This window comes from Arvicola amphibius, chromosome 14, assembly GCF_903992535.2.
Source record: "Arvicola amphibius chromosome 14, mArvAmp1.2, whole genome shotgun sequence".
Taxonomy (NCBI): Eukaryota; Metazoa; Chordata; class Mammalia; order Rodentia; family Cricetidae; genus Arvicola; species Arvicola amphibius.
The window spans coordinates 1185695-1200019 of NC_052060.1; the positions used below are offsets into that span (position 1 = coordinate 1185695).

The 14325-nt window shown below is 50.2% G+C and overlaps 1 protein-coding gene across 11 annotated transcripts in view; it reads left to right on the forward strand.

Annotated features, from left to right (window-relative positions):
• The window catches only part of Mef2d (myocyte enhancer factor 2D), a 32944-nt gene extending 18908 nt beyond the window's left edge, over positions 1–14036 (forward strand). For 9 of the 11 annotated variants that reach the window (XM_038311638.1, XM_038311641.1, XM_038311644.1 and 6 more), the window contains 8 exons: positions 45–255; positions 433–489; positions 2098–2288; positions 2728–2748; positions 3898–4027; positions 9447–9666; positions 9953–10259; positions 10539–14036. In XM_038311638.1, the coding sequence (XP_038167566.1) occupies positions 45–255; positions 433–489; positions 2098–2288; positions 2728–2748; positions 3898–4027; positions 9447–9666; positions 9953–10259; positions 10539–10550 (1149 nt within the window). In that variant the 3' untranslated portion in view covers positions 10551–14036. The remainder of the gene's footprint in view (positions 1–44; positions 256–432; positions 490–2097; positions 2289–2727; positions 2749–3897; positions 4028–9446; positions 9667–9952; positions 10260–10538) is intronic. The other 2 variants (XM_038311646.1, XM_038311645.1) reach the window with 2 other exon arrangements.
• Positions 14037–14325: the final 289 nt, after the last annotated feature.

A 14325-nucleotide genomic window follows, 5' to 3' on the forward strand; every position in this document is an offset into this window, starting at 1 on the left:
AGAGCTCCACCTGGGGTGACGCTGCCCTCCGTCTTTTTGTCTAGTCATCTGTTCCGGCCCCCAACTTTGCCATGCCTGTCACAGTGCCCGTGTCCAATCAGAGCTCCATGCAGTTCAGCAATCCCAGCGGCTCTTTGGTCACTCCTTCCCTGGTGACGTCATCCCTTACGGACCCACGGCTCCTGTCCCCCCAGCAGCCAGCACTACAGAGAAACAGTGTTTCTCCGGGCCTGCCCCAGCGACCTGCTAGTGCAGGTAAGTGGTCTGGATGGTGAATTGCCAAGGTGGAAGTGAGGTGCGGAAGGGCCTCTGGGTTTCCGTTTTCAGTGGTGGGTCTTCCCTTCACAGCGTTCCTGCATGTTTATGACTCCTCAGGGTCCCCTCTTGTGCAGTACCAAGACAAAGCTCATGGTAGCTCTGCTTTTCTCGCAGGAGCCATGCTGGGTGGAGACCTCAACAGTGCTAATGGCGCCTGCCCCAGTCCCGTGGGTGAGTGGAGCTGCCTTCCGCAGGGTGGCAAGGGAGGAAAACGGCAGCGCCTGAGCAGTGTGCATCAGAAGATTTTTAGGCCCCTGCATTATTTTGGTGTTTACAGCAGTGACTTAGTCCGCAGAGGTGTGGGTCTGAAGAATGTCAGAATGTCAGGCAAGCTAAGGATGGATTCATATTCATAGTGCTATGGAGTGTAAGGGTCAGCACACACACACACACACACACACACACCCTTTTTTTTTGAGACAGGTCTCACTATGGAGCCCTGGCTGTCCTGGAACTTGCTATATAGACCCAGATGGCCTCAAATTCATGGGATCCACCTGCCTCTGCCTTCTGAGTAGTGGGGTTAAAGGCATATACCACCATGCCTGGCTATGGTCCAGCATTTTCAAATTAAATAGACAAATGGTAGGCATACATGTGCCACCCATGCACACAGGCTCTGTGTTCCCATGGAGTTACCATACAGATATGTGCCTGTGGGCGTACATACCAGAGTCACAGAAGGACTACTGCTGCCCCTGTGCCCAGCCACTTTTGATCTGTGCTGATGTCTGGCCGGTGACCTTCTCATGTCACCATTGACGTCACCCTGTCATTCTTGCCATACCCAGAGTGATCTTGGAGTTGGGACAGAGACAGTAACACACTTTGAGGGTTGTAACCGTATGCTATCGGGACAGAGCAAGGTGTGGTTTCATACTATAGTCACCGCCTACATTCCTGACCCTTAGACTCCTCCAGCTCCGTCTCAGCCGATGTGCCACCCCTCTCCTGTCCTTTGTAAAGTGCATGGGTATGAGGGTGCCTCAGCATAGTTGTGCACTGGAGTCAGAGATGATGTACTAGAGGCAAACCCTCCTTCCCTTGCTCATGGGCCCTGAGCCCAGCATTGGGAACTCAGTGAGATACCCTGGGCAAGTCATCATACCTAGTGCCATGCTTCCTCCTCTGCCCAGAACTGATAATGCCCATCCCATGCACCTCCCAGGGCTGATGAACATGTATGATACTGTATGTGGAAGGCCTGTACCTGGAAAGTACAGAGCAAATATAAATGATAGTTGTGATGCCTTTATCCCCAGTCTAGTTATGGTAGTGACTCTATCATCAGCCCCTAGTGCTAGCAACACCATTACCAGCAGCCAGTGGCCTGTCTCCCCCAAGGCTGCAGGCTCGTCTTGTGATCAAAAGCACAGAGTTCCAGCTAAACAATCTAAATGGCTGGCTAGCTCTAATCAGGCTCCTTAGTGAAGACCAGATCACATATAGTCTACCACCTATTTCCACTCTGGTCATTGTGTGTCCTGTGTGAAGTGGATGGAGGGATCTGAGTGCTAGGCATGGCCAGAGGCATGGGCGTCAGGCTCTTATGTGCCCGGGGCTGGCAGTGACAGTGGTTGCTTCTTAGTTATACCTTTGGCCCCATCACTTTGACTTAGAAGCTGACTTTGGGCCAAGTGATGGGAACCAAGGCTTTAGGGAGTTCAATGCACATGTCGAACCCTGGCATGCCTCTGAGAGCCTCCAAGTGACAGATATGGGGCAGTTGACAGGGACAGCAAGCAAGCCAGCCTTTCTTTCCTCTTCTCACTTCTCCAGGGAACGGCTATGTCAGCGCCCGAGCTTCCCCTGGCCTCCTCCCTGTGGCCAATGGCAACAGCCTAAACAAAGTCATCCCTGCCAAGTCTCCGCCCCCACCCACCCACAACACCCAGCTTGGAGCCCCCAGCCGCAAGCCTGATCTGCGGGTCATCACTTCCCAGGGAGGCAAAGGGCTAATGCATCATTTGGTGAGTGGGTTTCTGGGCCGTGGCGGGGGGGGGGGGGGGGGGGCTGGGAAGTGGGAAGAAAAGAGTGACCTCCAGCAAGAGAGATGAAGGTTAGGCGTGTAGGACTTAGGGATTGAGAGAGGGAGAGGGTGTAGTGTTCTTGAACTTTTTCTTCCCTGAGGGCCTTTGGAATGCGGTGGTGCTGACCAGAGGGTAGTAGAAATGAGCCGAGATAGGAGCAAAGGTTCCATGAGGATGATAAAGGAATTCACACTGATGCATGAGAGTACGGACTAGCTCACAGTGTCTGACTGGTAGAGGCCAGGATACAGCATTTTCTGGATATCAGCTTGCCAGAAAGAACACTCTGCTCTCAGACAGACAGGTGGATGGGGCGGCTGTGTGGGAAGGGCAGAAGCCATAGCCTGAACGTCCTCTTGGTTTTTATTTCTGCTCCCAGACTGAGGACCATTTAGATCTGGTAAGTGCGGCCGAGACAGCAGAGCCTTTGGGCTCCAGCTTTGCCCAGTGTTAGCAGTTTGCAGCATGACGAGTATGTGTAGCAGTCTTCGCCCCGTGTGTCTAACGTGTGCGTCAGGAGCTGTGCTTAGAGCTGATTGGGACACTGAGGCGAAGGGGCGGCGGGAAGGGCTGGACATGGTATGCATGTGTATCCGTGTGTGCATGGGTGTCTATGTGTTACTGCATTTATTTAGACACACGTATGTGCGTGCATCTGGAAAAGAGCATGAGGTGATCCCAGGCCTTTGAGACCCCAGCCAGAGCCTGAATTGAGCCCTTGGATCCCTCTGGCTACCTGACTCCACTTAGGCCCATGTAACATTGGAACCCAAGACAGACCTAATCCTTAAAAGAAAATCTAAGAAAGGCAGTTTTCCAGGAAAAGCTGAGGCCTGAGGCAGGACTAGAGTTGTTCTTAGCAATGACTTCCCTGCCTGCCTGTTTGCTAGCTCCTACCCTGAGCCCATCTCACAGGCACTTAGACACATACACAGCCTCCCCCTGTGCTTACGTACGCACCATCAGCCAGGAAAGAAGAGGGTGCTTCCTCCCCAGCTTGCTGACAGGAGGCCAGAAAGGCTGGAAAAGGCAAGCAGGCTTTGGCGGCCAACACAGCAGCAGTTTCGGCCCCAGCGTGGAGCTGGAATAAACAAGTGACTCAGCAGCAGATGGAGCTGACGGCTCTACACACGTGTGTGCGCATACATGCAATCACATGCCACCCCAGATAGCACATTCCATTCACAGATGCCAGAATAAACTTCTGGGGCATCTGCTACTGTAGCGGGTATAGAGGAGACCCCAATTGTCCTAGCCCAGAGGAGACCATGTCTCTTCCTCCTTCTACCCCTCCACCCAGGAGCAGGCAGTGTTCATACTGAGCTCTGTGCGGTCGCCCTGCCTTCCTTTCTGCATGGATGCAGATACAAGTGAATCCGTGTGCGTGTTTTATTCTGAGTCCAAAAACACCAACTTGTGTGTGTCTGTGGGCCTCCATGCTATGGTACCTTCCCTAGAACTCGGGGACCTAGCTCAGATGTGGTGTGGTGGACCCCCTTGAGGCAGCCCACCCATTTGCCATCTCTTGACAAACAGTTTTCTCCTACAGAACAATGCCCAGCGCCTTGGGGTCTCCCAGTCTACCCACTCGCTTACCACCCCAGTGGTTTCCGTGGCAACACCAAGTTTACTCAGCCAGGGCCTCCCTTTCTCCTCCATGCCCACTGCCTACAACACAGGTGAGCGTTGCTATAACTTGGTAAGTTGTCCGTTTGTACTTAGGGCAGATGAGCGGCCAGAGAAGGAGAATTAGAATGCGGGAGGGGCCGCCGTTGTTTAGTGTTGTGGTTAGTAGCTCAAACAAATAAAAACAAAATGCCAGGTTGGGGGTGTAGCTCAGTCAATAAGGTCCTTACCTTGCAGGCATGAAACCTTGGGTTCAGTTTCTAGCACACTGTAAGCCAGATGTGGTAGCACTTGCCTGTAATCTGAGCACTCAGGAGGTGGACACCAGAGAATAAGACATTCAATGTTACCTTCAGCTACATAGGGAGTTAAAGTTCAGCTTGAGCTACATGAGACCTCATCGCATAAAATAAAACAGGAACTAAAGAAAGTACTCAACAATTAGGAACACTTGCTGCTCTTCCAGAAAGCCAAAGTTCAATTCCTAGCACCTGCATTTGGTTACTCACAGCTACTTGTAACTTCAGCTCCAGGGAATCCAAGATCCTCTTATTGCTTCTCTAGGCACCTGCGCACATGTGGCACACACACACACACACACACACAGAGACACACACACACACAGAGACACACAACCTTTTTTTAAGTATATAAACAGAAATAACATTCAGGTAAATTTGAGCTCCAGATAAAGTAAGTACTTTCTTAGTCTTAAATATATCCCAGGGCCTTCTTTGTGTTAAAGCATATCCCAGAGACATACTTTTTGTTGTTTTGTTTTTCAAGACAGGATTTCTCTGTGTAGTCCTGGCTGTCCTGAAACTCGCTCTGTAGACCAGGTTGGCCTCAGACTAACAGAGATCCGCCTACCTCTGCCTCTCGAGCACCCGCTTAGCTATACTTATGTTTTTTTTTAATGTTTTGTTTATCTGAAATTTACTTTCAACTGAGTATCTTTTATTTTTAACATAGGTCCTTATGGAAGAGTAACCCCTGTCCAGTGTGAGGGGCAGGACAGAGTTGGCCTAAGCAGAGGTGGCCAAGGCCACCAGGATAATAGACTTGAGGTTCGAGCCTAGAGAGGGGGACATGGCCAGTGCAGCAAGGCCTCCCGAGAGAAGAGGCTGGGGGTATAGAGTGGATTTGTTAGCTCTTAAGGGGCTGGTTCTGTGAGCAGTGAGCAGGAAGCAGGCTGAGGCTGGTGGAGGCTGGATGGGTCTAAAGGTGAACAGTTCCCCCAGGGCGTGGGAAAGGCCTCTGGGCAGGAGAACTGTGGGGACACAGCCGCACGGCCCCAGAACTGTGGTAGGACACAGCCGCACGGCCCCAGGGTTGTTCTGGTTTTGTCGGCCACTCATACCTTCCTCCGGAACAGTGTTTTGCTCCCAGCCATCCTTGCCTGCGTTTCACTCTGCTGCGTCTGTCGGGAAGGACTTGCTAGTGGGAAATGCTTTGTTACCTAGTTTCAGAGCTTCTATGTGTCGGTAGGCTCTTTCCCATTTCCCTCCTCGAACACTGGCCCTCATAGTTGCTGACCTGTGCTCAAACTGTTCTTGCTGTAAGAATAAACTAAACCAGAAGGCCCCAAACTATGCCACTTCCCTAAGACCTCATAGTGCAGAAGCTTGTTAAGGTATAGACTCCACCACAGATATCCGTGATCCCCTTTGTCCTCCTTCCCAGCAGCGGGAGAAATCCTGAGTGCAGGCGGCAGCCTATTCCATGCATCTGTAGGGCAGATTTCCTGCCCAGATATCTCTGATCCCTCTTCTTTGGGGGCTTCACATGCAGACTCACTCCCTGAAGTTGGGAAAAGGCTGCTTCAGAAATGGTACCCTGGGGCTGGAGAGATGGCTCAGAGGTTAAGAGCACTGACTGTTCTTCCAGAGGTCCTGAGTTCAATTCCCAGCAACCACATGGTGGCTCACAACCATCTGTAATGAGATCTGGTGCCCTCTTCTGGCCTGTAGGCATACATGGAGGCTGAATCCTGTGTACATAATAAATAAATAAAATCTTTAAAAAAAAAAAAAAAAGAAAAGAAATGGTACCCTGTGGGCCTATCTCTTGTCAGGGAATATTGGTAGATGAGAGGATTCTGAGGCTCTGCTAGCTTCCCCACCCCTACCCTCCCCTGCCCAAGGCTAAGGAGAAGTCTTTCTCCTGATCTAATGGGAGAATGGGCTAAAAACAGTTCTGATCTCCTTGGAAGCTTTGTTAGAGAACCCATGGTGGTTCTCTGTGCTTTTCCCACTTAATCTTGTGAAGCAGGAAGTTAGTTTATGTGGTGAACCTGAAACAGGCTCTCAGTAGAGCTGACCGTGGACTCCTATGTATCACTGTGGTATGGCTTCAGTTCCTGTTGTCTCGGGAGTAGCTAAGCAGACTTCTGTCAGCACCAGGTAGTTGTGGGTACCCCATATGGTGTAGACCAAACTCCAGCAAGTGCTGGATGGCCTACTCCGGTTATCCTGCATAAGAGATGGGTTTGACCCCTGTGGACACAGGCTTTAGAGGTCTGTCTGTGGTGACCACAAGAGCAGCTTGAGGAGAAACCAGGTGGCCTGGAGGTTGACCTGTTGGCCGTTAGGAAATAAACTTCACTGTAGATAGGTCTAGTGTGGTGGGATGGGGTAGGATTAAGAAGGGTTGGATTGTTCTGATCTCTTCCTGCGGTTCTTGGACAAGGCCCCGCCCTGTTCTGGGCCTAGCTTCCTTGTTTGTAAAATAAGTGTTAGATAGATATAGTGTTAGATAGATATAGTTAGATAGATAAAGTTAGATAGATATAGTTAAATAGATATAGTGTTAGATATAGTTAGATAGATATAGTTAAATAGATATAGTGTTAGATATAGTTAGATAGATATAGTTAAATAGATATAGTGTTAGATATAGTTAGATAGATATAGTGTTAGATATAGTTAGATATAGTGTTAGATATATACAGTGTTAGATAGATATAGTTAGATATAGTGTTAGATATAGTGATATATATATATATATATAGTGTTAGATACATACAGTGTTAGATAGATATAATTAGATAGATATAGTGCTGGATAGATAGAGTTAGATATAGTGTTGGATAGATATAGTGTTGGATAGATAGAGTTAGATAGATATAGTGTTAGATAGAGTTAGATAGATATAGTGCTGGATAGATAGAGTTAGATAGATATAGTGTTAGAGTTAGATAGATATAGTGCTGGATAGAATAGTGTTGGATAGATAGAGTTAGATAGATATAGTGTTGGATAGATAGAGTTAGATAGGTATAGTGTTAGATAGAGTTAGATAGATATAGTGCTGGATAGATAGAGTTAGATAGATATAGTGTTAGATAGAGTTAGATAGATATAGTGCTGGATAGAATAGTGTTGGATAGATAGAGTTAGATAGATATAGTGTTGGATAGATAGAGTTAGATATAGTGTTAGATAGAGTTAGATAGATATAGTGCTGGATAGATAGAGTTAGATAGAGTTAGATGGATATAGTGCTGGATAGATATAGTTAGATAGATATAGTGTTGGATAGATAGAGTTAGATAGATATAGTGTTGGATAGATATAGTGTTGAATAGAGTTAGATAGATATAGTGTTGGATAGATAGAGTTAGATAGATATAGTGTTGGATAGATAGAGTTAGATAGATTAGTGCTGGATAGATAGAGTTAGTCCTAAGGCCCCACTTTTAGCTCTTATATCACTCTGTCTTTGTTTTTGATTTTTGGGTTTTTGTTTGTTTGGTTGGTTGGTTTTTTGGTACGTATGTGTTTTGTTTTGTTTTTTCGAGATAGGGTTTTTCTGTGTAGCCCCGGATGTTTTGGAACAACTCATTAGTAGACCAGGCTGACTTTGAACTCACAGAGATCCACCTGCCTCTGCCACCCGAGTGCTGGGATCAAGGTGTGCACCACCACCAGTTCTCCTACACTGCCAGCTGGTGGAGGTGGTGCACACCTTTCATCCCAGCACTCAGTGAGCTCAAGTCCAGCCTGGTCTACAGTGCGAGTTCCAGGACAGACAGGGAAAACTCTGTCTGGAAAAACAAAACAAAACCCAAATCAGTAACTAGGTATCTGGAGAGATGGCTCAGCAGTTAAAAGCACTGACTGCTCTTCAGAGGACTCAGGTTCATTCACCCACATGGCAGCTCACAACTGTCTGTAACTCCAGTTCCAAGGGCTGCAACATCTTCACATAGATATGCACGCAGGCAAAACACCAATGCACTTAAAAATAAGTTATTTTTTTAATTCTAGGGAAAAAAAACTTAAAAATGTGAAAGAAAAAAAAAGAAAGCTAGTAACTGGCATTCACCAGGCTAGAGTGAGGTTTAAAGGTACTAGGAAAGGGTGCCCATGGTCATGCCCACCTTAATCCCAGCTCTCAGGAGGCAGAGGCAGGAGGATCTCTGTGAGTTCAAAGCCAACCTGGCCTACGTATTGAGTTCTAGATCACCCAGAGCTACATAGTGAGACCCTGTCTCAAAAAAATAAATAAAATAAAAGGTGGCAAGGCCCGGGGTGCAGAGCAGACGGGTGGCGAGTGCTTGCCTAGCATGTGCGAGACACACTTTCTGCGCACTTGCATATCCTTGGTGGCTGTGCTGCAGGAAGGCTTGCTTGCTGTCCCTGCTGTAGAGAGTATTTGCCCAGGATCTCACAGTGAGTGGACGTTGCCAAGAATCTCTCGTCATAGCTCCAGCTGTGAATGTTGCAGAGGTCAAACCATCTTTCCTGTACAAACAGGGCTAGAGCAAATGATGTTGGATTCACTGTAGAACGTAGGTAGGGTGACTATGCATGTCTCCGTGGCTCTTGTGGAAGGCGTTTCTAAATACTCCAACAGGACACAGCATGAGGCGCACTAGAGTAGATGGTGAGGTGCCTAACTGACCACTTAACAGGGCAGATGTCACAGTGTCTTCCTTAAGATCAGTGCTAGTACAAAGCAAGTACCCCCATAATGCGGTGTCCCCCCATCTTGGGCCCTGAAGCCCCTTTCTGCTTCAGGGACATGAGTACTGAATGACAGACCCATTTCTTCTGTTTTTATGAGAGCAGCAGCTTGAGCCTTGTTCAAGGAGGGCAGACATGTGGGTCCAGGGCAGAAGGTGGCATGGCTGTGGGCTCCCCAAGCTCCCAGCTGCCTCCCCGCCACCTGCTGATGCTGGGCAAGTGAAGAGACTGCAGTCAGCCCGGTAATGGGCCTTCTCCATCACCCTCCTCGTTTCTGTAGCCGTCCTTATAAACAGCAACACTGAACCGACTTTAAAGTTGACGCTATTTTAAAACCACCATCCTTCCATCCTGCTGAAGAAAACAGAGCCTCGTTAGACTCTTTAGTGTCTTCTTCATGAGTGTCTTCATTCTTCCACATCTGTGGTTAGATGCCGCCTGTCCTCCCCAGAAGGGTGGGTGGGGTACTCCCCACTCAGGCTCCCCTCACTTTCTCTTTCTGCAGATTACCAGCTGCCCAGTGCAGAGCTGTCCTCCTTACCAGCTTTCAGCTCACCTGCCGGACTGGCACTAGGCAATGTCACCGCCTGGCAACAGCCCCAGCAGCCTCAGCAACCACAGCAACCGCAGCCGCCACAGTCACAACCACAGCCGCAGCCACAGCAGCCACAGCAGCCACCTCAGCAACAGCCCCACTTGGTCCCCGTATCGCTCAGCAACCTCATGTGAGTCTTTGGGAGGTTTACTGTGGGAGCGGTGGGCATGAGGACAGAAGTACCTGTGGAGTTGTGCGTGGGCAGTACGTGAGCTCCTCCTCCTATCCAGCAGGGCTGGGGGTGCGGGCTTTTGGACAGAATGGAGCTAACACTCATTTCTCTTCTTCCTCTTTGCCACATGTCACGTCTCCCTCTTCTCCCAACTCCCTTCTCTCATTGTGTTTGCTTTCCTTTGTCTGGTGACTTCCCGCTTTTTCTGCCACTGCCTCTTGTGTTTCTGGTCCCTGAACTCCAGCCCAGGCAGCCCCTTGCCCCATGTGGGTGCTGCTCTCACGGTCACCACCCACCCGCACATCAGCATCAAGTCAGAACCAGTGTCCCCAAGCCGTGAGCGCAGCCCTGCACCTCCTCCACCAGCTGTGTTCCCAGCTGCCCGCCCTGATCCTGGTGAAGGTCTCAGCAGCCCAGCTGGAGGATCCTATGAGACCGGGGACCGGGATGATGGACGGGGGGACTTTGGGCCCACACTAGGCCTGCTGCGCCCAGCCCCAGAGCCTGAGGCTGATGGCTCAGCTGTGAAGAGGATGCGGCTGGATACTTGGGTACTGTAATATTGCCCTTCTGTCTGCCGGTGTCTGCAGCACCCAGGGGCTGTCCCACATGCACTCAGCCTGCTTTCTTTCCCACCTGAGAGGCCTTGTGGCCAGCATTCCTTTTGGGTCAGTACTCACAGCCCCTGACCCCTTCCATGCAGTATTGTGCCCTGCTCAGTGACCTCCAGCTGGCCTTGCCCTAGAGTTTTACCCCTTGGGAGAGGGTTGGGTACATCCTGTAGGCCAAGCTGCCCCTCATACCACCTTCTCCGTCTCCTCTCTTCACAGACATTAAAGTGACGGTTCCCACTCCCTCCTCTCAGCCTCCCTGATGAAGAGTTGACAATCTCACCGCCTACCCCTCCCTGTCCTGGGCTCCTCCCGCTCGACCCCCACTTCCTTTCTTCTGCTCCTTGTCCTGTTGATGGTTACATTTGTGTATAATTATATTATTATTATTATTATTATTATTAATTATTATTATTATATTTTTAAATTCGAATTCTCGCTTTAGAGAGAGGGTTGCTCTTGCCCCTTTCTTGGCCTCACCATTTTCACTGGTGGGGGACTCTCTTTATTGCGGGAAAGGGGGGGACACTTTGCACGTTGTACACATATGCTGCAGGAGGGGGGGGCGGTAGGCCTTGGAGAAGGACAGGTGCCGAGCCCTGCATGTGGAGCCCTCCCATCCCATTCCCAGACAGACGTACAGAACCAAAAACTATCCAACAACAAAAACCCCAGAGCTGGCTTGATGTTGGGTTTGCGTCTCAGGGACAGGAAGGGGCAGAGACTCTGCTTCGGGCTGTTCATGGCTAGTACCCATCTTGGTCCCTCCAGCTTCCTGCATACACACCACACTCACTGGTCCTGTGTGCTGCACCCAAGGTCTGGGTTCTAGGAAGGCTGCCTGGGAATCTGAGCCAGGGCAGGGACTTGAGGTAGGAACCTCTTTGGAAGTAACATTGGAGAGACAGCCGTAGAAAGAGGGCTGATGAGGGCAGAAGGACTGGGTGTGGCGAATCGGGACCCTATCCCTGGCTTTTCCTTTAAGATGTACAGTGCAATAGCTCCCCATCCTTCAGCCTACCCCAGCCCTAGAAAGCTGGCCACGTACTGGAAGAGTTGGGGAGAGGAACTTCAGTGAAGTAGCTCCAGGTTGGATCAGGGTCATCCTTTGGTTCCCTGGGGCACTGAGGGCAGGAGGCCTGTCAGGGGCAGGCATGGGGAGGGTACCTCTGCTTTGTGCACCCACACCCAGAAGAGTGCACACTGGGCACATAGCATGGTCCATGGAGCTAGAGGGCCCTATAGATGCGGCCCCGGAGGCCCCTCCCCAGTCCTCCTAACTCCTGCCCCTGACCCACCTCCCAGCTTTTTTGCTCCTGTCTCGCTACCTCCTGTCCCTCCACCTCCAGGCCACGCCCCAGACCTGCCCTCTTGCTACTGTAATTGTAAATAGCAACCTTCCAAAATGTTAGTGGTTAACAGTCCAGGAAACTGTTGTGTTTGTTGTTGTTGTTGTTGCTGTTGTATTGATATGAAATGAGATTCTATTTTTGTCAAAGTATATTGTAATAATAATGACTCAAATGGCCCGTACTGTACAGATGGGATTCTTCTGCTGTTCTTGCCTTCCTCTCCCAGGCTTGTTGTGCTTTGTCGCCTCCTCAGTGGGGCTTCAGGCAAGCACCCAGGGGCTGTCTAAGCATCGGGTCCTAGGGGCCTCTTGCTGATCCTGAGATCAAACTGGAGGGAATAGACACACCCCCAGCCTGCTCTCTGTCACCTCCCTCCCCATTCCTCTGCCTCCTCACCCAGGGGAGGGGATGGGAGGCAGCACACACTCCTGTGGGTAGAGTAAGACAGTGCTTAGTGCTGTAGGAAGATGGTCTTTGCCCACCTGTGACCCAGCCTTTTGTAGTATTTTGACACTTGATGCAGGGAAGAAGCCAGAAGCAGAGGGGTGTGAGCATGCTCGTGGGGGCGTTTCTGGGTGCACCCTGTATTTATGAGGTTGTGTGCAGCTGTGCGGATGTACCTTTGAGTGCCTCTGAGTCCAGTGGGTGTATTCGTAAATCTTAGTGACTCAGGCTCCAGGGGCCTGTGTCTGTATGGCTGGGTGTATTTGCACAAGGATAGGTGGCTTCCAGCCTTGTGCTTCTCACAGCCCTGTGCTTCTCACTGCCCTCTTCCCTGGGCTGCTTTCAGTCCTGAAACATTTGTACTAAAGTTATAGGGAGTTGCTAGTTGACCATCCCACCTCTCCCCACAGCCTACCTCCACCAGGGCCCCACTCTGGGAGCTCTGCCTCCTTATGGCTGTCCGCTAGTCCTAGCCAGACCAGTTCTGACCCTGGAGTTCTGACTTGTTTGTGGACAAACTCAAGTTCCTCTTCCTCCTGGGAGCTCTGCCTTCCCAGGCAGGCAACTCTCCTTTACCCAGGGTTTTACCCCAGTAGCTGACCAGGTAAGGGGGTCAAACATGTGTCCTGCCTTCCCACCCCTCCTCACAGTTCCTAGAGGGAGTTTTAAGACTTGCTTAAGGCCTTGACAGGAGCCATGTCCTGTGCACATACACTCCCCTTGAAAGCAGCTGGCACATTGTAGGCCCTCAGTAAATGCTGAGTGGGTGCATGATAGGTGCTCAAAAAACATGGAATCACTGGCCTCTTCTCAGGCCCACCTTTCTAGGCTGAGCGTGGCCACCATTACACAGAGCTGGGGGGAGGCCCCTGAAGTTCACAGCGTGCTACTCATCAGTGTGCAGTCTGCTTCCCAAATGCAAACCTGGCTTCTGATTGCCATGTATGGGTGTGTGTGTGTGTGTGTGTGTGTGTGTGTGTGTGTGTGTTCATCCCTGTCCCTGACAGTGGGGACAGTCTGTGAATGAATATGTGACATTTCTGCAGTTCAGTATCTCCAGGATTCTCCTGGGGCTATGTAGGGGCTTCTGGCTGGCCAGGTAAATTGATCCCTGGGAACCCAGACCTCAAATGGGGACTTATTTTCTTCCTCTTACAAGCCAAATTTGCCTCCTATTCACTTCCTCTGCAAAACTGGGTATTTGCCAAAGTAGCCTCTGGCGTCATCCAATGCCCTTCCCACCCAGATTTCCCTCAGCTTTCAGGGACAGTGGGACCGAGGGCCACCCCCACATGCCTCAGTGGAACACATTCCCTCCACCCCAGCAGTGCACTCAACCGTCCCTCCCCACCTCGGACAGGAAGGAAGAAACATGCACCTTCTCTTGCTGATTATTTATTTGTTCAGAGAGACAGAAATGATGTGAAAGTGTCTAAAAGTCTTTCTATCTCTATATTTTTAACTGACTCTCTGGAACCCCCTGTGGGGGAATGTAGGCTTTCCTGGAGGCTGGGAGTTCCTGGTTCTACCCCCTTCTGCCTCCTGCTTATGCAGAAGCATGAGATTTAATGGGGGCAAGAGAGCTAAGATTCCCAAGGAGAATCTGAATTCTCTACCCCATTCAAGTCCCAGAGAGAGGGAAGTAGGGAGGGGTGGGGCCAGCCAAGAGGCGACCCATCCCCAAACTTGACAATCACCCACACTCCTGGCTCCAGGGTCTTGGGCAGGGTGAGTCCAAGTGTGTGGCTGTTGATTTGTTTCATTATTTCTTTCCGTGCTGTACGGTGATGCTTTCTAGTATTCTGCACATTAAGAAAAGACAAAGTCCTCGAGATTCTTACGAGTTTGGTTTGGAAACTCTTTCACTATATTTGTTGTAAAGAGGTTTACTATTAAAAGAAAAAAGAACACGTTTCTGATACCTCAGCTTGGGCTTTGATTTCTTTGGTGCGGCGAGTAGGGAGGAAGCCCTGGCAGAGAGATTATCTGAGGGTGGGCTGTGAGGCGTGATGCCAGGCTTCCCAGGCAGCCCCAGCAAAGAGGTGACACATGCGCCTAGGCTCAGGTCCAGCCTTCCCACTCCAAACAGTCTTTTCGCTGACTTCCCTGGCAGTTAAACAGACGGAGCCCCCTTCACAATGCACCAGTGTCTCTGTTCCCAGACAGCCGGGCTGTCTGCAGATGCAGCAGCTCTGCACCTGCTCCATGTC